The 22,087-nt window shown below is 45.2% G+C and overlaps 2 protein-coding genes across 2 annotated transcripts in view; one reads left to right on the top strand and one right to left on the bottom strand.

The window, feature by feature from the left end:
* The window catches only part of LOC149433150 (uncharacterized), a 192,435-nt gene that overhangs the window by 117,664 nt on the left and 52,684 nt on the right, over positions 1 to 22,087 (top strand). The gene's annotated exons all lie outside the window — the stretch shown is intronic.
* On the bottom strand, positions 10,336 to 15,226 carry LOC149433151 (uncharacterized). The gene is made up of 2 exons (XM_089664592.1): positions 15,086 to 15,226; positions 10,336 to 12,342 (listed from the first exon to the last, which is right to left on the bottom strand). Exons 1-2 carry the CDS (start codon positions 15,147 to 15,149, stop codon positions 11,573 to 11,575), a joined length of 834 nt encoding a protein of 277 aa, XP_089520718.1. The 5' UTR covers positions 15,150 to 15,226; the 3' UTR covers positions 10,336 to 11,572.

Genomic DNA, 22,087 nt, shown 5'->3' with positions numbered 1-22,087 from the left:
ATCAGAAGACATCTGAAGAGACCTCTCTATAACCCCTCTTCCATCCTTTCAAACTTCCAAAACTTTACTAAATTGCTAAATCTCTGTACTCCTAACTTCCTACATTCTCCCATACTAAATATCTATCACTTGCCCTGTGACATCATTCTAAAGGCGTTCCATTGCCAGCTGAATCCACGGGAGAGTTTCATAGTCTGAATTCCGGGTGTGGTGAGACTGTCCATTTAATTTTGCATTGTCTATTTTCTCTGTTGTGTAGAGTCATAGAATTACCTTAGTGTATCACAACTATATTGGGTAGTTATATATATGTAGAGAGATCCTGTTTTACTGTTAAAATTGTTTGGTGTCATATTATAAATTTTTCATATTTCATAATTAAGTATTAATAATCAGAGTATAATTTATCAGAGAATATCTTCTTCCATTGCTATGGCCACGTAATGAGAGAAAATAACCTCTGAGATACTCGAAATTATTAGTTATTAATAAATTTAAATTTTAATCAGTATCATTTAGAAATTGTTATATTGATTTAATTATTTAGAAACATTATTATTGTGTATTACATTGGCAGGGTATATCTTTGATTGTGTGTATCAATATTCATTTATCACCAGTCTTTTGCATTTTGTGTTAATATATATATAATTTTTGTACAAAAATAAATTTTTATATTTATCTATTATAAGGCAAATTTTGTGTGTATGGTACGAAATCATACTGGCTAAAAGAATTCAAGGTATAATAATAAGTGGTGATCAAATTATCAAGGTGTCCAAATTATTGGTTTACTAAATATTTGCCGTATTTTAACGGCTGGAGGCACTGTAATATTTCATCTAAGGAAAGGGACACGCCCTTTAAAAGTAGGATAAATCCTTACATAAACCACCACAGCAGCAATTTGAATGCTGTGATGTTGGTTCCCAGGATGAGGAAAGGAGTGACGTGAGCCTAGAGAGAGGGGGCGCCAGTGAGGGAAAAGAAATTGTCAGTCCTGTTCCCCCAGCCGCAGCACACTGCCAAGTTGGCTCCATTGATGAGGAGGATGGGGATGATGAGGTCACTGACCATACTTGGGTGCCTGAGAGAACAGAGGAGGACAGTGAGGAGGAGGCAGAACTCCAACAAGGCAGGATGTCCTCCAGGGACAGGCATAAGGGCAGCCAACCAATGGCATCACACGACAGAGCTCCACAGGTGGGGGGCGCTGCTGACTCCAGGCAGACTTCCAAAAGTTCTCTGGTGTGGGCTTTCTTCAACACGTGTGCAGCATTGCTGTTTGCAGTCTTTGACTGAAGCAGACCAAGCGTGGCCAAAACACCAGCCACTTGGGCACCACATGCTTGACAAGACGTATGATGAGCTGCCATGCAGCCCGCTGGTAACAGTACCTGAAAGACCCAGAAAAAGTGCAGACTTCTCCTTGCTCCTCATCTGGGATCTCTACTGTAAAATGTCAGGTCTTCTCAACAGCCTCCACTGAGAGGAGTGATGGTACAGCAGTGGGTGGCCCATCTGACAGCAGGACACCACCTGTTGATTTCAGCAGGAACATTTCACTACCCCATTTGTTGAACCGTGAAAACAAAGACTGTCCCACCCATCCACATTCTATCCTGGCCAAATTGCTGCCTTACAACTGCTGCCTTTCAATCTGGTGGACTCTTCCCCCTTCCGGGAATTTGCAGAATGTGCTGTATCACAGTGACAGGTTCCGAAAAGACAATTCATTTCATGCAAGGCCATTCCAGCTCTGTACCATCATGTGGAAGGTCATGTTTTGGCCTTGTTGGACAAGGCGGTCAGCAGCAAGGTCCACATTACTGACACGTGGTCCAGCAGGCACAGTCAGGGATGTTACATATCCGTCACGGCACACTGGGTGACTCTGCTAGCAGCTGGGAAGGATGCAGGACAGGGTTCAGTTCTGGAGCTTGTTCCACCACCATGCCTCCAAAAACCTGGTGGTGATTCTGCCACATCTGTCTGCTCCACCCCCTCCCCTTCCTCTTCCTCTATGGCCTCTTCTGCTGAATTGTCATCTCCACTGGCTTCCGCTCACCCAATGTATCAAATTCAAAATACTAACAACTTACAAAACCATCCACAACTCTGCCCCCAGCTCCATCACCAACCTGGTCTCAAAATACCAACCAAACCGCTCCCTTCAGTCCTCTCAAGACCTCCTGCTCTCTGGCTCCCTTTTCACTGCCTTCCATGCTCACCTCCAGGACTTCCTCTGAGCCTCTTTCATCCTATGGTACTCCCTACCCCAATCTGTCCAACTATCTCCTACTTTATCCACCTTTAGAGGATCCCTGAAATCCTTCTCTGTAAAGAAGCCTCTCCTGCTTCTAATGAATACACTGTGTTTTAGTTCCTCCATCGGCCCATTGCCCAGTTATGACCTTTGTATCACTTCACCCTCCCTCTTAGATTGTAAGCTCTCATGAGCCGGCCCCGATTCCTCCTGTACCAAATTGTATTGTAGCTGTACTGTCTTCCATCATGTTGTAAAGCGCTGCGCAGACTGTTGTCACTCTATAGATCCTGTATAATAATCCGATGATAATGATTCTGTACTGAAGTGTACCCTGGATACAGCATTGTGCTAATATCAGGTCACAATGTCACCAAACATGGTATGAATGAATCTCATTGTGATACTAGTGAGCTGTGATTGGCCCACAGCTATCACATGGTACCTGGGCCAATCACAGCACCCTCTACTACAGTTGTGACCAAAATTATTCAACCCCCACTGAAATTGAGTGTTTTGGCCAGTTTGACATTGCTTTTGATCATTCAGTCATCTTGCTTACATTTACATTAAAGAGGCACTTGTAGGTCAGACAAATATAACATAACAGTTATAATGAAATAACCACAAATGTCTTTTCTGTGCTCACAGCATTATCAGTTTTATTCAACCCCCAAGTGACATTCAATCTTAGTACTTAGTACAGCATCCTTTTACAGTTATAACAGCTTTTAAATGTGAAGCATAGCTTGACACAAGTGTCTTGCAGCGATCTACGGGTATCTTCGCCCATTCTTCATGGGCAAAGGCCTCCAGTTCAGTCACATTCTTAGGCTTGCGCACTGCAACTGCTTTCTTTAAGTCCCACCAGAGGTTCTCAATCGGATTTAAGTCTGGTGACTGCGATGGCCACTCCAAAATGTTCCAGCCTTTCCTCTGCAACCATGCTCTAGTGGACTTGGAGGTATGCTTGGGATCATTGTCCTGTTGAAAGGTCCAACGTCTCCCAAGCCTCAGGTGTGTGACGGACTGCATCACGTTTCCATCCAATATCTCCTGGTACTGAAGAGAATTCATGGTACCTTGCACACGCTGAAGCTTCCCTGTACCTGCAGAAGCAAAACAGCCCCAAAGCATGATTGACCCTCCACCATGCTTCACAGTAGGCAAGGTGTTCTTTTCATCATAGGCCTTGTTCTTCCTCCTCCAAACATAGCGTTGATCCATGGGCCCAAACAGTTCTAATTTTGTTTCATCAGTCCACAGAACACTATCCCACAACTTTTGTGGTTTGTCCACATGGCTTTTGGCATACTGCAGTCGACTCTTCTTATTCTTTGGAGACAGCAAGGGGGTACGCCTGGGAGTTCTGGCACGGAGGCCTTCATTACGCAGTGTGCGTCTTATTGTCTGGGCTGAAACTTCTGTACCCACATCTGACAAATCTTTTCTCAGTTCCTCAGCAGTCACACGGGGACTTCTCTCCACTCTACGCTTCAGGTAGCGCACAGCAGTCGAAGTCAGCATCTTCTTTCTGCCACGACCAGGTAGCGTTTCAACAGTGCCCTTTGCCTTGAATTTGCGAATGATGCTTCCTAAGGTGTCTCTTGGTATGTTTAACATCTTTGCAATCTTCTTATAGCCATTGCCCTTCCTGTGAAGAGAAATCACCTCTTCTCTTGTCTTCCTGGACCATTCTCTTGCCTTCACCATGTTTGTAACCACACCAGTAAATGTCTAGAAGGAGCTGAGTATCACAGTCATTTTAAAGCTGCCTAATTGGTGCTTATTATGCTTGATTGCTGCTCGGTGACATCCACAGGTGTTTTCAATACCTGATGGAAAGCACCTGTATGAACCTCTGTTCTTCAGAGTGGTAGTCTTTAAGGGGTTGAATAATTGTGGCAATGAAGAAACCACATAAGAACCATTTACTACTGTATTACATAAACAATTGATGTCATTTTAGTTGCATTTGGGTAGTTACAACGTCCTTGTAGGATTTGATTCTGAATACAATTCCAAATGTACACTATAGTCCCTAAACCCCTTTACAGCATTGGGGGTTGAATAATTTTGGTCACAACTGTATGTGATGTAGTGGTAGCCAATCACAGATCACTAGTAATCACAGCTGTCATGAATGACACTCTGTATAAAGCATTGCTGACACGGTGATCATCATTGTAAAGAGAATCCCTGATCCCCCCTAGAGTAGTGCAGTGCTGCTATGGACACTACTCTGAGGGAAAAAAGTTTAATAAATTGAAAATGTTTTTATTGTTTGTTTTGGTTCTGTTTTTTATCGTACTGACACCAGTCAGGTCCCTGATCACCACCACACCAGTCATGTGATGACGCTGTACTGCGCTGGTGAGTTTGTAGAAAAAAACGTGAAAAAATATTTATTTAATTTCTTTATTTTCCCAAAAATTGTGACCAAAACTGCCAACTTCAAAAAAACTAGGATTTATTTTTACCGAAGACATGTAGTAGAATACATTTTGGCTGAAATTTATAAGGAAACATTTTTTTTCCTTTTGGATATGTTTTACAACAGAAAATATTGGGAGGGGGGTTTTTCTTAAATGTTCATTTTTTTCATTTATATAATAAAAAATAAAAACCTCAGTGGGGATCAAATAACACCAAAACAAAGCTCTATTTATGTGAAACAAATTATATATATTTCATTTGCACACATTGTTGCATGACCGAGCAATTACCAAGTAGCGTAATGCCAAATAGCAAAAAATAACCCCTCCCTACTGGGCACTTATACCCCCTTCCTGCTCAGGCCAATTTTCAGCTTTCAGCGCTGTTGCACTTTGAATGACAATTGCGCGGTCATGCAACACTGTACCCATATGAAATTGTTATCATTTTTGAAGACAGATAGAGATTTCTTTTGGTGGTATTTAATTGCTGCTGGGTGTTTTATTTTTTGCGCTATAAACAAAAAAAGAGCAAAACATTTGAAAAACGTTTTCTTTGTTTCTATTATAAAATTTTATAAACAGGTAAGTTTTCTCCTTCACTGATGTGCGTTGATAAGGCTGCACTGATAGGCAGCACTGATGGGCGGCACTGATATGCAACAATGATGGGCACTGATAGGCGGCACTGACTGATGGGTACTGATGGGTGGTACTACTGGGCAGCACTGATGGGTGGTACTGCTGGGCACAGGTGGATGACACTACTAGGCACTGCTGGGCACAGCTGGTAGGCACTACTGATGATCGGTGCCGATCCATCCTCTGACAATTGCCAGTTATTGCCATTACTTTCCTCATGCTGTGACAGTGTGAGGAAAGTGCAGCCAATAACCGGCAACTGCATTTCCCGGTGATCTGCTGTCATTGGACACAGCTGATCACGTGCTAAAAGGCTGCTGTGATTGGCTTTTTACCACATCACGTGATCAGCAGTGTCCGTAGGATGCAGAGATCACCGGGTGCACGCCCCAAGGGTGCGTCTCTGTGAGGACGTCATATGTTGCCCTCCCAGGACTGGACAACCATGCTGTAGCCATCATTCAGTTATAGTGCGGTTGACAAGCGGTTAAAGTGGATCTGCACTTCATCTGAACACCACAAACCAAAAATACTATTTAATTCATTGGTAATATTCAAAGCAAACTCCCCCATCCATACATCCATCCATCCCTCCGTGTCTTCAGGATTTATTTTGCTGAGAAATCATTTTGAAAAACATCCCCCCAGCATTTCTGTCAGTAGCCATCTTGAGTAAGGGCAGATGATTCCTGTAGCATTTACTTCCTGGAATCCATCAGCCCTTAGCTTAGGTATTGGCTGAGCGGAGAACCCTCCCTCCCCTTCCGAAGACTGTTGGGGTGTATGACATCATTTGCCTAGGCAGGAAACCAAGAAGTGAGTAACAATATGTAAAAAAAACATTCAAAACAAGTAAATATGATCTACTTTCCTATCTATATACCGATGCTAGCAGTGTAAGGACTGGAAATAGTCAATGCTGATTGGGAGAGTGAAGTTCCACCTTAAGAGGTTAAAGTGATTTCCTATAATCGTCAGCTCCATCTAGTGGCCATAATGCTGTATCTTCCCTGAAATACCTCCTGATGTAAAAATAGTGCAATACAATAACATGGCCACTAGATGGAGCCAATGATGATGTGAAATAAAATATGGGCAAAACCCGTCCCAGCTGGGTGAACACGGCTCACATTCCTTCAACTCATTGTTTTATGGAACAGACCTCCAAGTGTGACATCTCCCACCACAAAATATACTCCAACCCGGTCCCACACTTCATCCATGAGAAGGAAATAAACCACGCTAGGACTCCGTGTACAGACTACGACTCTTCCTCTCCGGGGCAAACATGGAACACATGACCCTACACATACATGATCCCACTGCCGCCATCTTGGATTCTGGAAAGCGAGTTGTTTATATGATAGCTTGATTGTCATCTTTTCATTTTAAGTCCATTTACCACATTAACCCCTCCCCCTCCAGAGGATTTACCCCCCCTTCCTGACCAGGCCATTTACCACATCAACCCCTCCCCTTCCAGAGGATTTACCCCCCCTTCCTGACCAGGCCATTTACCATATTAACCCCTCCCCCTCCAGAGGATTTACCCCCCCTTCCTGACCAGGCCATTTACCACATTAACCCCTCCAGAGGATTAACCCCCCCCCCTTCCTGACCAGGCCATTTACCATATTAACCCCTCCCCCTTCTGAGGATGTACCCCCCTTTCCTCACCAGGCCATTTACCATATTAACCCCTCCCCCTTCTGAGGATGTACCCCCCTTCCTGACCAGGCCATTTACCATATTAACCCCTCCCCCTTCTAAGGATGTACCCCCCTTTCCTGACCAGGCCATTTACCATATTAACCCCTCCCCCTTCTGAGGATGTACCCCCCTTTCCTGACCAGGCCACTTACCATATTAACCCCTCCCCCTTCTGAGGATGTACCCCTTTTTCCTGACCAGGCCATTTACCACATTAACCCCTCCACCTTCTGAGGATGTACCCCCCTTCCTGACCAAGCCATTTACCACATTAACCCCTCCACCTTCTGAGGATGTACCCCCCTTCCTGACCAAGCCTCCTGTGTGCCAAAGGCCCCTAGCTGCAATTAATGTGTCCCCTCCACAAAAGGTCCCAAATTCAATTAGTGTATCCTCCCCATTGTTATCCTGTTTACAGCTACAAATCCAATTATTGTGTTTCCTCGTCCATCCTGTCCAACCAGTCTTTTGCCTAAATATAATATCCTCCCCACTGTCCTCCCGTTTACAGCTACAAATTCAATTACTGTATTTCTGTTCCTGTCCATTCTCTCCATTGTCATCCAAAATGTCCCTAAACTCAATTAAGGCAGTCCCTCCATTGTCATCCTGATAATGACCCCCCTCCACCTCTCATCCTGCTCAGGGGGTTCAAGAGGTCAGTGCTGGTCTCTCCTGATGAGCCATTCTGCTGTGCAGCCACTGAGGGGTCCAGCTGCAGCTCTGCCTGAGCACCATTGGAGGAAGGGGGACCCCAGAAGCCGCATCAGCTCTGCCTGAGCTTACCACATCAGCTCTGCCTGAGACACTGCCAGCTCTATCTGGGACTATCACACCAGCTCTGCCTGAGACGCCGCCAGCTCTATCTGGGACTATCACATCAGCTCTGCCTGAGACACCGCCAGCTCTATCTGGGACTATCACACCAGCTCTATCTGGGACTATCACACCAGCTCTATCTGGGACTATCACACCAGCTCTGCCTGAGACGCCGCCAGCTCTATCTGGGACTATCACACCAGCTCTGCCTGAGACGCTGCCAGCTCTATCTGGGACTATCACACCAGCTCTATCTGGGACTATCACACCAGCTCTATCTGGGACTATCACACCAGCTCTGCCTGAGACGCTGCCAGCTCTATCTGGGACTATCACACCAGCTCTATCTGGGACTATCACACCAGCTCTGTCTGAGACGCTGCCAGCTCTATCTGGGACTATCACATCAGCTCTGCCTGAGACACTGCCAGCTCTATCTGGGACAATCACATCAGCTCTGCCCGAGACGCTGCCAGCTCTATCTGGGACTATCACACCAGCTCTGCCCGAGACGCTGCCAGCTCTATCTGGGACTATCACACCAGCTCTATCTGGGACTATCACACCAGCTCTATCTGGGACTATCACACCAGCTCTGCCTGAGACGCTGCCAGCTCTATCTGGGACTATCACACCAGCTCTATCTGGGACTATCACACCAGCTCTGTCTGAGACGCTGCCAGCTCTATCTGGGACTATCACATCAGCTCTGCCCGAGACGCTGCCAGCTCTATCTGGGACTATCACACCAGCTCTGCCCGAGACGCTGCCAGCTCTATCTGGGACTATCACACCAGCTCTATCTGGGACTATCACACCAGCTCTATCTGGGACTATCACACCAGCTCTGCCTGAGACGCTGCCAGCTCTATCTGGGACTATCACACCAGCTCTATCTGGGACTATCACACCAGCTCTGTCTGAGACGCTGCCAGCTCTATCTGGGACTATCACACCAGCTCTGCCTGAGACGCCGCCAGCTCTATCTGGGACTATCACACCAGCTCTGCCCGAGACGCTGCCAGCTCTATCTGGGACTATCACACCAGCTCTATCTGGGACTATCACATCAGCTCTATCTGGGACTATCACACCAGCTCTGCATGTATGCCTCTCCTGTGTTATCTGACCTGTTTATGAACTGCCTCTTACCTCCCTGTTGGATTACAAACTGCTGTAGAGACTAACTTTGCCCATCGGGGCTGAATTACAAAGTATTCTGGGCTCTCTCTGCACTACTCCCCATTGAGTGATTTTTGTCTCTTTTAATAAAGCTTTAAATGTTTGCCATCTGCTTTGTGTGTTCTGTCCTGCCTACCCTCCCTCACACCCCCCCTTACTGACAAGGCCATTTACCACATTAACCCCTCCCCCTCCAGAGGATTTATACCCCTTCCTGACCAGGCCATTTACTACATTTACCCCTCCAGAGGATTTACCCCCCTCCCTGACAAGGCCATTTACCACATTATCCCCTCTGGAGGATTTACCACCCCCCCTTCCTGACCAGGCCATTTTCTTGTGATACGGCGCTGCGTTAATTTCACTGACAATTGCACGGCCATGCTACGCCGCACCCAAATGAAATTTACATCCTTTATTGCCCACAATTGGATCTTTCTTTCGGTGGTATTTGATCACCTGTGCATGTTTTATTTTTTGTGCTATAAAAAAAAAAGACAATTTTGAGAAAAAAAAATATTTTGGACTTTTTGCTATTAAACAATAAAAAAACTAATTTCATCATAAATTTCAGCCAAAATGTATTAATTGGTGTTTGATGACACCATGGAGAGCGTCTTTTCTACTATATCACAGTCTATCTGCACAGCGATCTGATGGGACGCAGCACTGCCATCGTCTGAGATGGGGGTTGGAGGAAAGCTGGAGATCTTGGATTGATAGACAAGTGCTGGGTGATCCCTCTGAATTGGGGGTCATAGGATTCTGGGAAGCCCCCCGGTGTTGTACCCTGATGTGCTGTGTGCTTCATCATGAAGAAGTGTTGGTGACATCCACATCTGTCATTTCCCTCATAATAGGAGAACCACACAATTCATTGTTTTTGGCTTCACACTTGCTTTATTTTTTCAATTTATGGTGAAACATAAGAGATTGATAGATTTCCATCGTACTATTGTATTGTGACCACTTCATCCATGTCTCTGGGGACCTCTGATCTCCTGGTCTACTGCTTCTTCCACCACTTCATCCATGTCTCTGGGGACCTCTGATCTCCTGGTCTACTGCTTCTTCCACCACTTCATCCATGTCTCTGGGGGCCTCTGATCTCCTGCTTCTTCCACCACTTCATCCATGTCTCTGGGGACCTCTGATCTCCTGGTCTACTGCTTCTTCCACCACTTCAGAGGCCCCCAGAGACATGGATGAAGTGGTGGAAGAAGCAGTAGACCAGGAGATCAGAGGTCCCCAAAGACATGGATGATCTCCTGGTCTACTGCTTCTTCCACCACTTCATCCATGTCTCTGGGGGCCTCTGATCTCCTGCTTCTTCCACCACTTCATCCATGTCTCTGGGCACCTCTGGTCTCCTGGTCTACTGCTTCTTCCACCACTTCATCCATGTCTTTGGGGACCTCTGATCTCCTGGTCTACTGCTTCTTCCACCACTTCATCCATGTCTCTGGGGGCCTCTGATCTCCTGCTTCTTCCACCACTTCATCCATGTCTCTGGAGACCTCTGATCTCCTGCTTCTTCCACCACTTCATCCATGTCTCTGGGGGCCTCTGATCTCCTGGTCTACTGCTTCTTCCACAACTTCATCCATGTCTCTGGAGACCTATGATCTCTTGCTTCTTCCACCACTTCATCTATGTCTCTGGGGACCTTTGATCTCCTGGTCTACTGCTTCTTCCACCACTTTATCCATGTCTCTGGGGGCCTCTGATCTTCTGGTCTACTGCTTCTTCCACCACTTCATCCATGTCTCTGGGGGCCTCTGATCTCCTGGTCTACTGCTTCTTCCACCACTTCATCCATGTCTCTGGGGGCCTCTGATCTCCTGGTCTACTGCTTCTTCCACCACTTCATCCATTTCTCTGGGGACCTCTGATCTCCTGCTTCTTCTACATCTCAAGGGGCCTCTGATCTCCTGGTCTAATGTACCTTCCATGATGAAGATCAGCCATGGAGTATATCTGAGGTGTATATCAGGGTGTGCTTCTTCCCCACATGAGAACTGGGATGTCCACCAACATTTCCCACACTCAAGGCACTAATACACGTCCAGGGTTGTGTGGGACCTCTGATGTACAGGAAGATAGGACTTCAGTGAGGTACATTTCCCTCACTCAGGACATTAAAGCGGCTTCTCCCTGTGTAAAATCTCTGATGTCTGGAAAGATGGGACTTCTGCGAAAAACATTTCCCACATTCAGGGCAGGAATATGGCTTCTCCCCGTGTGAGACCTCTGATGTATGTAAAGATTGGACTTATCTGAAAAACATGTCCTGCACTCAGAACAGGAAAGTGGCTTCTCCCCTGTGTGAGATCTCTGATGTGTGTAAAGATGGGACTTAACTGAAAAACATTTCCCGCACTCAGGACAGGAATACAGTTTCTCCCCTGTGTGAGATCTCTGATGTATGTAAAGATGTGACTTCTGTGTAAAACATTTCCCACACTCAGAACAGGAATACAACTTCTCCCCCGTGTGAGATCTCTGATGTATGTACAGTTCAGACTTCTGTGAAAAACATTTCCCGCACCCAGGACAGGGATATGGAATCTCCCCCCGTGTGAGACCTCTGATGTCTGGAAAGATGATACTTATCTGAAAAACATTTCCCGCACTCAGGACAGGAATACGGCTTCTCCCCCGTGTGAGATCTCTGATGTTTGTAAAGATGGGATGTCTGGGAAAAACATTTCCCACACTCAAAACAGGAATACGGCTTGTCCCCTGTGTGAGATCTTTGATGTGTGAAAAGACTGGACTTCACTGAAAAACATTTCCCACACTTAGTACAGGAATACGGCTTGTCCCCCGTGTGAGATCTCTGATGTGTGAAAAGACTGGACTTCACTGAAAAACATTTTCCACACTCAGAACAGGAATATGGCTTTTCCCCCGTATGAGATCTCTGATGTTTATAAAGATTGGACTTGTCTGAAAAACATTTCCCGCACTCAGGACAGGAATACGGCTTCTCCCCCGTGTGAGATCTTTCATGCACATTAAGACCAGATTTAGATTGCAATCTCTTCCCACACTCAATGCAGGAGAAGCTCTTCCCTGTTGGAAGGCCGGCCCGGTCCCGCACAGTCTGAGGTTCCTCAGGATATGAGGAATCCGATCGTCCATCTACACTGGGTGGTGCCGGATGGACATTGGAGGGAGCCGGGTTTTCTCCTGGACTATACTGTGTGATGTCCTCATCTTCTACTTTCCAGTCTGGAGACAAAGTGAGACAATCCTCGGAGGTTTTCCTCATCTTCCGGCCATGGACTAAAATACAAAGACAAAGAGGATTACTAGACAGGAGCTGATTGGTTCCCCCAAACCAGGACTCCGCCCACATCAGGCAGCTTGGTCTCTGAGGAGCGCACAATTCCACCCTCAAGGGAACTAGGAAATGGCTCCTCTGATCTCCTACCAGGTCATTTCTTTATTCATGGACCTTAGTCAGAGAGTGAGGAAACAACCAGAACTGTCTTTTATAGGAGGGACAGTGATGAGGGGATTATAGGACGAGGGTCCCCACCCCCTCTATCACTCATCGCCATCTTCCCAACACAAGAAGTACTGCACTTCCTTATTTACTCCATGATTTAGTCATAAGGAACAGCGGGGCTGAGCCCCACCAGAGGTCAGAGAGTGAGGATGGGGGAGAACAACCAAGATGAAGACTGGACTGATCCTGAAGACCACCATCATTGGGGTATTGACTCCTCCCTCATTATCACTTTCTGTTTAAGAGTCCAAAGTTGGAGGATGTTATCACATTATTATCACCATGTAAAAGTCTGTGCTCCAATCACATCATCCGATATAAAATGTCCAGCTGGTAGGAAATGGGGGGAACAATGAGAATCCATATTATGTGTATATATAGCAGTGGGGGGAGGGGGGGAGCAGAAAAAAAAACTATGGAATGTACAACAGAGCATATAGTGCAGGGGTCAGGAGTATGTAATGTACAACATAGAGTATATAGTGCAGGGGTCAGGAGTATGTAATGTACAACATAGAGTATATAGTGCAGGGGTCAGGAGTATGTAATCTACACCATAGAGTATATAGTGCAGGGGTCAGGAGTATGTAATGTACAACAGAGTATATAGTGCAGGGGCCAGGAGGATGTAACGTACAACATAGAGTATATAGTGCAGGGGTCAGGAGTATGTAATGTACAACATAGAGTATATAGTGCAGGGGTCAGGAGTATGTAATGTACAACATGGAGTATATAGTGCAGGGGTCAGGACTATGTAATGTACAACATAGGGTATATAGTGCAGGGGTCAGGAGTATGTAATGTACAACATAGAGTACATAGTGCAGGGGTCAGGAGTATGTAATGTACAACATAGAGTATATAGTGCAGGGGTCAGGAGTATGTAATGTACAACATAGAGTATATAGTGCAGAGGTCAGGAGTATGTAATGTACAACATAGAGTATATAGTGCAGGGGTCAGGAGTATGGAATGTACAACATAGAGTATATAGTGCAGGGGTCAGGAGTATGTAATGTACAACAGAGTATATAGTGCAGGGGCCAGGAGGATGTAACGTACAACATAGAGTATATAGTGCAGGGGTCAGGAGTATGTAATGTACAACATAGAGTATATAGTGCAGGGGTCAGGAGTATGTAATGTACAACATAGAGTATATAGTGCAGGGGTCAGGAGTATGTAATGTACAACATAGAGTATATAGTGCAGGGGTCAGGAGTATGTAATCTACACCATAGAGTATGTAGTGCAGGGGTCAGGAGTATGTAATGTACAACAGAGTATATAGTGCAGGGGCCAGGAGGATGTAACGTACAACATAGAGTATATAGTGCAGGGGTCAGGAGTATGTAATGTACAACATAGAGTATATAGTGCAGGGGTCAGGAGTATGTAATGTACAACATGGAGTATATAGTGCAGGGGTCAGGACTATGTAATGTACAACATAGGGTATATAGTGCAGGGGTCAGGAGTATGTAATGTACAACATAGAGTACATAGTGCAGGGGTCAGGAGTATGTAATGTACAACATAGAGTATATAGTGCAGGGGTCAGGAGTATGTAATGTACAACATAGAGTATATAGTGCAGAGGTCAGGAGTATGTAATGTACAACATAGAGTATATAGTGCAGGGGTCAGGAGTATGGAATGTACAACATAGAGTATATAGTGCAGGGGTCAGGAGTATGTAATGTACAACAGAGTATATAGTGCAGGGGCCAGGAGGATGTAACGTACAACATAGAGTATATAGTGCAGGGGTCAGGAGTATGTAATGTACAACATAGAGTATATAGTGCAGGGGTCAGGAGTATGTAATGTACAACATGGAGTATATAGTGCAGGGGTCAGGACTATGTAATGTACAACATAGGGTATATAGTGCAGGGGTCAGGAGTATGTAATGTACAACATAGAGTACATAGTGCAGGGGTCAGGAGTATGTAATGTACAACATAGAGTATATAGTGCAGAGGTCAGGAGTATGTAATGTACAACATAGAGTATATAGTGCAGGGGTCAGGAGTATGTAATGTACAATATAAATGATACAGTGTAAGGGTCAGGACTCATATTATTGGTATTCAGTAATCAGTGGAAGATTAAATGTTTACTGTAGACAAGTTGCAGAGATCCCACACCGCTGCCTCCCATCTCCTGAGACTGCACTCAGTGACTTGGGTCTGAGACACTACAGACATATCCCTCCACCCGGCACAGCCAGCAGACCACAGAGCAAGGAACCCTGGGAGAAATGTTCTGTCAGAGATCTTGCTAGAACCAGATATGGGGCCGGAGACCCAAAGTACATGTCCCAGGTGCCTAGGTTAATGCTAATGGTGAAAACTTAACATTTTGCAGCCAGCTGAACCCCAGAATCTCCATAAATCCAGTCTAGTTACATAAATTGTGTCTTACAGACTGATATTGCCAAGTGTTGACTCTACTCTGGACCAATCAGTGAGCAGTATGGGTGGAGGAATGGATTTAGTGTTCATGACCCACCTGTGCTGATCTCTGTAGGAGTGTCCTCCTCTATAAATGTCCCCGTTATTCCATCCTCCTCCATAGACTGCTGATCATCCCTCACATACGCCTCTTCTTCTTCTGCTTTCACCTCAAATTCTATATCGATTGGATCTCCACTCTAAATCAAGGAAATGAGAGAAAATATCATCTGTAAAATATAAGGTCACATAAAAATCCACACATTGTCTCTATGAATCCATGTTCTAGATTCTCCATCCCACCAACCTTGTAATAGTGAGGGATGGTGTGACCTTCCTGTGTGGAATCCCAGGAATACAGAGGACGGGGACATCTCTCTGGTAAGTTCCTGTATCTGGATGACTCCACCATGGTGTCCTGGTACAGATCTTTGTGTTCTTTTAGAAGCTCTGACTCCTCAATCCCCCCATCCTCATCCTCCTCCTCTTTTATCTCTTCTTTAACCTCAACTTTAGGATCTCTCAGGTTTCCACTCTGAATATATAATAAAAATTACATCAATGGTAACAATGCAGATAATGTACAGATCCTAATGATACTATCAGTGATTGGATAATATCCCAGAATTCCCGGCACCGCTCACCTCTCCTGTCAGCAGCTCCATCATCTTCTTGGTGACTTCTAGAATCTTCTGCATGTTGTGTCTCTCAGGGTTTAGGGAGTCACATGGAGGCACTGTGATGGTCATATGATCACCTGACTTCAGAAGAGGAAATCTCTGTATTGAGGAACCAATAGGAATATCATGTTAGACTCCCAGAATCCTCCTCACCTCTCCAGTCAGGTCTGTGTTTTATTAATAGAGATCAGAGTGATGTCATGTGACCTCCCAGAATCCTCCTCACCTCTCCGGTCAGGTCTGTGTTTTATTAATAGAGATAAGAGGGATGTCATGTGACCTCCCAGAATCCTCCTCACCTCTCCGGTCAGGTCTGTGTTTATTAATAGAGATCAGAGTGATGTCATGTGACCTCCCAGAATCCTCCTCAGCTCTCCGGTCAGGTCTGTGTTTTATTAATAGAAATAAGAGTGATGTCATGTGACCTCCCAGAATCCTCCTCACCTCTCCGGTCAGGTCTGTGTTTTATTAATAGAAATATTAGTGATGTCATGTGACCTCCCAGAATCCTCCTCACCTCTCCGGTCAGCAGGTAGATGATCTCCAGGGTGAGGTTTAGTATCTTCTCAGTCATGTGACTCCGGTCCTCCTCCATCCTCATTGGTGCCATCATGTGATCTATACAGGTCTCCTTGTAGACGGATAACTTTGGGAAATGAAAGTAAGAATGATTTGGATGGTATTGGTCACACAATAATAGGATGTGGATGTGAGGGGGGAATAGGAGGGTTGCTGGACATTGAAGAACTACTCCCCTCATGGGAAGACATTTTGTTTGGACTGTTTAGTGTTTACTACAATTTTGGGGTCCGGGGCCCCTTTTCTCTGTTGGGTTTGTTTGGTCTCTGAACTGGTTTTGATGAGTATTAGATCTGCAGACAAGGAATGATAAATCTGATCCTTCCTATGACTAGTTTGCTCTGAGGCAGTGCTGTGAGGTCAATGTCGGCTCATCATGCAGGGATGGTCACTTTACATCACCCGACGCCCGGGACATGTAGTTCTGGGGGCCGGGCAAGTATTGTTTTTATTCTTTATCCCTGCTGAGGGCAAGCCACAGGGCTCTCCTTTCAGGTGCCAGCCTCTGCCACCCCGTGTGTGTGAACCTCTCCTGTACCTACTATGCTTCCCCGGCTCTGCTTGCCCATCTGTGGGCCCGGGTCAGCGGGTGTCGGAGGGTAGAGGGGATGGAGGAGAGTGGACACGTTCACTCCCTTCTTGTCCTGACCCAGAAGTGACGTTATGACAGATTTCCCGACCATCGAGGCCGGCAAAGAATGTAATGCGATGCGATGTGCACTACATTACATCCAATGGAGTACAGGGGAGACATTGGGGGTCTTTTAGACCCTGGATATCTCAATAAAGAGAACCTGTCATCAAAAGTCATCTCATAGAGGACTTTGTCCCCTTAAGTAAAAATGTTTTTACTTAAAAATGTTTTAATTGTAAACAATTAAAGTTACAACCAAGTACATAACTCCTCCCTTTAAAAAATTTTAAGTCCTCCCCTCCCCCACATATATGCAAACCCAAACATAAGAGCACACGCTGGAGCGCCTACACGTGATAACATTGATTGTGATACACGTTACATATCGCCGGTCACACCAGAATGAGAGGATAATTCTAGGAGCAGACCTCCTCCGTACTCTATACTGATGACCTAGAAGGGGCTATAAATGTGTCCCCTATAGATAATACCGGGACTAAAGGTTGTCACCATTTCAGCACACACCACTTAAGGTTTGACATGTTGGATATCTATTTACTCGCTGCAACCTCGGCTTTTATATTTTTACACATAAATGGGTCATTTATTGCTTTTTTTGTGCCCTGAACTTAACAAGTGTATATTTTACTGAAATTTGGCATTTCCTAGACTTTGGATAATATTTTGTGACATAAAAAATTAGAACTGCCGCTATTTTATTCTCTAAAGTCTCTACTTTCATAAAATCGATATTTTGGGGTTTTGTATCATGTTTAGGCCTAAAATTATTTTTTTAAACATGCAAAAACAGTTCTGGCAGTGAAAGGGATAAAGGATAAGCTGGACACTCCCCTTTTCTGATGAGCAGCCAATCGGTGCTCATTACACTGCAAGGTCTCTTCCCTCCCTGCTAGTCTGTGGGTGCGGTGCTGGAGACAGGCGGGGGAGGGGAGGAGATAAACAGCACAATTTTATACATATTAAACTTTTTAGTCGCTATAAAGCCCCATTTATTTTTGAAAGCCCAGATATTCCTAAAAGCACCTCAGATTTATATACATTTTCTGTTACAAAGGAATGTTTCCTTCCTCCTGAGCAGCAATGTAAGGGGCTCTATGCTCCATACTCCTGACCCCGGCACTCCATCATTGTGTTGGCTGCATAGTGTAATGATTGCCCATTGGCTGCCTGTGTAGTGTCATCATTGCCCTTTGTAGGCCATGTATGGTCAGGATGGTCCTTGTCTTGTCTATTTATTGTCAGTGCTGTTTGTTTAGAGGACCATATTACTAGAATTTATCTCCACAATGAGGAGAATGTTCCGGCCCCGGAAGTGGGGGAATGTTCTGCCCCTAAAGGGGTTCATCTGGGATCCCACACTATATATGTGTGTATCATCATCTGCTGGAGATAAAAGACGTCACAGTGACTATGGAGGAAGAGGACGGACGTGACTATGGAGGAAGAGGACGGACGTGACTATGGAGGAAGAGGACAGACGTGACAATGGAGGAAGAGGACGGACGTGACTATGGAGGAAGAGGACGGACGTGACTATGGAGGAAGAGGACGGACGTGACTATGGAGGAAGAGGATGGATGTAACTATGGAGGAAGAGGACAGACGTGACTATGGAGGAAGAGGACGGACGTGACTATGGAGGAAGAGGGCGGACGTGACTATGGAGGAAGAGGACGGACGTGACTATGGAGGAAGAGATCAGACGTGACTATGGGGGAAGAGGACGGACGTGACTATGGAGGAAGAGGACGGACGTGACTATGGAGGAAGAGGACAGACGTGACTATGGAGGAAGAGGACGGACGTGACTATGGAGGAAGAGGATGGACGTGACTATGGAGGAAGAGATCAGACGTGACTATGGGGGAAGAGGACGGACGTGACTATGGAGGAAGAGGACGGACATGATGGGGGGTTACTGGGTGTAAATATGAAATAACATCTTATTACCTCCTCTGCTGCCACTTCCTCCAATGTCTCTCTCTGCTTCCTGTCTGTACCTGACATCACTTCCTGCCTGTACCTGACATCACTTCCTTTCTGTGATTGACATCAATTCCTGTCTGTCCCTGACATCACTTCCTGTCTGCATTCCATAGAGACTTCCTGTGTGAGTATAGGTGAGATCAGCACCTTGTGGACCCTTTACTCCCAGCTGGGGGGCTTTGTATCCATATACCAGATGTTCTACAGGACTAAATCTGCAATCAATGTTACTGCAAAATCAAAGGGGCCAAAACCCCTCCCCCGAGGAGTCATATATTTCTGTCCTCCTTGGTGGGAGTGGAGGTGACCCCTCTATAAGGATCTACAGTCCATACACACCCAGCACAAGGCCGGGGTCACACTACCAGACGCTTCTCGGGGCTGCAGTTCCTCTGAGCTCCACAAGGTGGGGATCTCACTTCTACCCAGACAGGAAGTCGCTATGGAAGACAGGAAGTGATGTCAGGTACAGACAGGAAGTGATGTCCGGGACAGACAGGAAGTGATGTCAGGTACAGACAAGACTTTCAGTGTGGAAGCGAACCTGAGAGGAGACGTTCCTGGAAGTGGCAGCAGAGGAGGTAATAAGATGTTATGTTCTATTTACACCCAGTAACCCCCCGTCATGTCCGTCCTCTTCCTCCATAGTCACGTCCGTCCTCTTCCTCCATAGTCATTGTGACGTCTTTTATCTCCAGCAGATGATGATACACACATATATAGTGTGGGAACCCAGATGAACCCCTTCAGGGGGAGGAGTTGATGATAATATATTTGCTCCCAAAGCTGGCCTACATGGTTCAGTTTTATCGTTCAGCCAGCGGGATGACCATAAAAACTGAAGTGATTCCCCCATCCACACATTGGAGGTGGATGGGGGAATCCTCCCCGCTGCACTCTTGTATTCTGACAATGGGGGGACTCCTCCGCTGAGATCATCTCCCATTGGCTGAGCAATATTCTCATTTGTCTCTCAGCTCCTTCTTGCTATTCCTCGTCCTGCCTGTTGTTTCCTTGGATTGATTTTCTGTGTAGTGACCCCAGCTTGGTCTCTTGGATGCGCTCGTCTGTTGCTTGCCCTGACCTTTCTCCTGATTCCTGGATCTCCTCCTCATCTCTCCTCCATATCCTCTTACACAGCTTTTCTCCACACCTGCAGTGACCCTGGGGGGAGGAAACTTGGCACCAGCACGCCGCCAAATCCATCCCCACCATTAGGGGCTCTGGAGACAATTGTCTGCTATTTACACTCCGTTCCTCCGCACGTCACCTGATCACATGACAGCTTACTTCCACAGATTCCGGACAGATTTCTGGATGGTAAAGGTCAAAGGTCACTCTTCACGAGAGGTAGGACGCACCCAGGAACAAGGATTTGGTTTGCATGGGAGCCTCACATAGAGGACCCCTCAAATCTCCCCATCCAAATGACCCTCCATCCAGAGTCTATATGTCCTATGACATCACACTGACCTCACAGCTCCTCCTCCCAATGTCCCTCCATCCAGAGTCAGAGAATCCTATGACATCACACTGACCTCACAGCTCCTCCTCCCAATGTCCCTCCAGCCAGAGTCAGAGAATCCTATGACATCACACTGACCTCACAGCTCCTCCCCCCAATGCCCCTCCATCTGTTTTTTTCTGATGTTCTTGGGATGTCAGCAGGTACTTGTTATTCTCACTAGCACAGTGGGACTGTTTGTCCTGTCATATTGAATGACATCAGAATTGCTTACGCCAAGCTTTACCCTGAGTTATGTGGGGGTCCTGTGTTGAATTTTGGATCCATTTTCAATTGAACTGAATGTATCTGATATTTATAGCAATTATTAGGGATTCTTTTTTGAGTGACCTCCATTGCTATTTTGTAAGAAATTTGGACTTCAAAGACGTAAGTAATCTTCCTAGGAACATATTATGATATACTGCGTTTCCATGATCCCTTTATAATTCTGTCATTTCCGTGATCCCTTTATAATTCTGTCATTTCCGTCATCCCTTTATAATTCTGTCATTTCCGTGAACCCTTTATAATTCTGTCATTTCCGTGAACCCTTTATAATTCTGTCATTTCCGTGATCCCTTTATAATTCTGTCATCTCCGTGAACCCTTTATAATTCTGTCATTTCCGTGAACCCTTTATAATTCTGTCATTTCCGTCATCCCTTTATAATTCTGTCATTTCCATGATCCCTTTATAATTCTGTCATTTCCATCATCCCTTTATAATTCTGTCATTTCCGTCATCCCTTTATAATTCTGTCATTTCCGTGATCCCTTTATAATTCTGTCATTTCCGTCATCCCTTTATAATTCTGTCATTTCCGTGAACCCTTTATAATTCTGTCATTTCCGTGAACCCTTTATAATTCTGTCATTTCCGTGATCCCTTTATAATTCTGTCATCTCCGTGATCCCTTTATAATTCTGTCATTTCCATGATCCCTTTATAATTCTGTCATTTCCATCATCCCTTTATAATTCTGTCATTTCCGTCATCCCTTTATAATTCTGTCATTTCCGTGATCCCTTTATAATTCTGTCATTTCCATGATCCCTTTATAATTCTGTCATTTCCGTGATCCCTTTATAATTCTGTCATTTCCGTGAACCCTTTATAATTCTGTAATTTCTGTGATCCCTTTATAATTCTGTCATTTCCGTGATCCCTTTATAATTCTGTCATTTCCGTGATCCCTTTATAATTCTGTAATTTCTGTGATCCCTTTATAATTCTGTCATTTCCGTGATCCCTTTATAATTCTGTAATTTCCGTGTTCCCTTTATAATTCTGTCATTTCCGTGATCCCTTTATAATTCTGTCATTTCCGTGAACCCTTTATAATTCTGTCATTTCCGTGATCCCTTTATAATTCTGTGATTTCCGTCATCCCTTTATAATTCTGTCATTTCCGTGATCCCTTTATAATTCTGTCATTTCCGTGATCCCTTTATAATTCTGTGATTTCCGTCATCCCTTTATAATTCTGTCATTTCTGTCATCCCTTTATAATTCTGTCATTTCCCTGAACCCTTTATAATTCTGTCATTTCCGTCATCCCTTTATAATTCTGTCATCTCCGTGATCCCTTTATAATTCTGTCATTTCCGTCATCCCTTTATAATTCTGTCATTTCCATGATCCCTTTATAATTC

The sequence above is a fragment of the Staurois parvus genome, unplaced genomic scaffold (assembly GCF_062004578.1).
Source record: "Staurois parvus isolate SC_StPar_1 unplaced genomic scaffold, SC_StPar_1.0 ptg001957l, whole genome shotgun sequence".
NCBI classification, from domain to species: Eukaryota; Metazoa; Chordata; class Amphibia; order Anura; family Ranidae; genus Staurois; species Staurois parvus.
This window is presented reverse-complemented; position numbering and strand designations above follow the sequence as displayed.